This window comes from Phalaenopsis equestris, unplaced genomic scaffold (genome assembly GCF_001263595.1).
Source record: "Phalaenopsis equestris unplaced genomic scaffold, ASM126359v1 Scaffold000002, whole genome shotgun sequence".
Lineage (NCBI taxonomy): Eukaryota > Viridiplantae > Streptophyta > Magnoliopsida > Asparagales > Orchidaceae > Phalaenopsis > Phalaenopsis equestris.
This window is the reverse complement of record NW_018164444.1, coordinates 8,029,175-8,030,516: the sequence shown is the minus strand read 5'-3', so window position 1 is coordinate 8,030,516 and position 1,342 is coordinate 8,029,175. Positions and strand designations below refer to the sequence as shown.

Below are 1,342 nucleotides of genomic sequence, written 5' to 3'. Positions count from 1 at the left end.
TATATATATATATATATATATATTGATCCCCATCTAATTAAGAATTTGAACACCAATATTTTATCATATTACAAATCTCAAATCTCATACCATACAAATAAGAGAAAATATTAGGACCATGCAACGCAATTATGGACATCGAATATTAGTATGTATGCACACAATCTCTCCCAACACTCTCTCACCTACCAATATTTCCTCCACATATATCACCAAACCATCACAACATCATAACCATCTTCTTTACACACGGTCATAAGCATCAATTTAAATTTGCATAACACATACATGCATCTACCATTCATACCATATATAGATACGTATTCTCAACACTTGCTCCGGATCAGTCTGCCACGTCAGCTTTTTTCTCCTCCAACTCCTTCGGAGTATCAATCTCACCCTCCAACTCAGCCGGAACTTTCACCTCCTCCGCCGCCAGACTCGGCTCTGCTTCGGCGGCTGTCGGCGCTTCTTCCTTTTTTTCCTCTGTTTCATTCTTCTCTTCTATTTCCTCCGCCGCCAGTTCGCTGACCGGCGCCGCATCTTTGACTCCCTCGGGCGACACCTCTTCTTCGTGCTCCTTGATCGCTCCTGTATCTTCGGACTCGGGAAAGTCAACGACGGCTTGGGCGGCTTCGATCTCTTTCAGGATCTCCTTGGCGGCGGCCGTCGGCTCTGCAATAGCGGGGGATTCCGGGAACGTCAGAGTTTCCGGAGTAATGGGAATGGCCTCAACCTCGGCGGCTGGGGTTGATTCCACCTGTTAAAGAAATTACCTCAAGGTGGTTGCTTTCGTTCAGATATGCAATGATAAAAATCTCATCTTTCTCATCACAAATAAGGCTGTTAAATATTCGTTTTTGAGCCGATTTAACAAAAGAAAGAAGGAAGATACTGTATATTTTTGCCATGACAACATCGTCTAAAGTAGCTTATAATTATCTATGAAGGAAACAAAAGAGTATACTTAACAGAAAATTAACTGTTTTAATTATTATATAGATAAGGGCTCGAATTCAGCCCTTTAATTTAAAATATTTTATTTTATTTTAATTAGTGAAATCAGCGGTATGGAGAAGGAGGGAGGGGCTCACCTCAACGCTGGCCATGGGAAACCGACAGTAAACAAGAAGCGAGGATCAGAGAGAGAGAGAGGAATCTGTCCGTGAGAGTGGCAAAGAATGTTTTGAGAATTTATAGCCGAAATTCCTAATGCGTCCAATTATCCTGCCGACATATCAATCTTTATCAAGCTTATTGCATCATCTATTATATAGTTTGCGGTTAGGGGTGTAAACGAGCCGAACACGAGCTGAGCATGGTGTGTTCGTGTTCGGCTCCG

General features: G+C 42.2%; 1 protein-coding gene across 1 annotated transcript; it reads right to left on the bottom strand.

The window, feature by feature from the left end:
* Positions 1-37: 37 nt before the first annotated feature.
* LOC110037264 (bromodomain-containing factor 1-like) lies at positions 38-1,229 on the bottom strand. Its single transcript, XM_020741865.1, has 2 exons — positions 1,095-1,229; positions 38-760 (listed from the first exon to the last, which is right to left on the bottom strand). The coding sequence occupies exons 1-2, from the start codon at positions 1,107-1,109 to the stop codon at positions 344-346; spliced, it is 432 nt and encodes a 143-aa protein (XP_020597524.1). The 5' UTR covers positions 1,110-1,229; the 3' UTR covers positions 38-343.
* Positions 1,230-1,342: the final 113 nt, after the last annotated feature.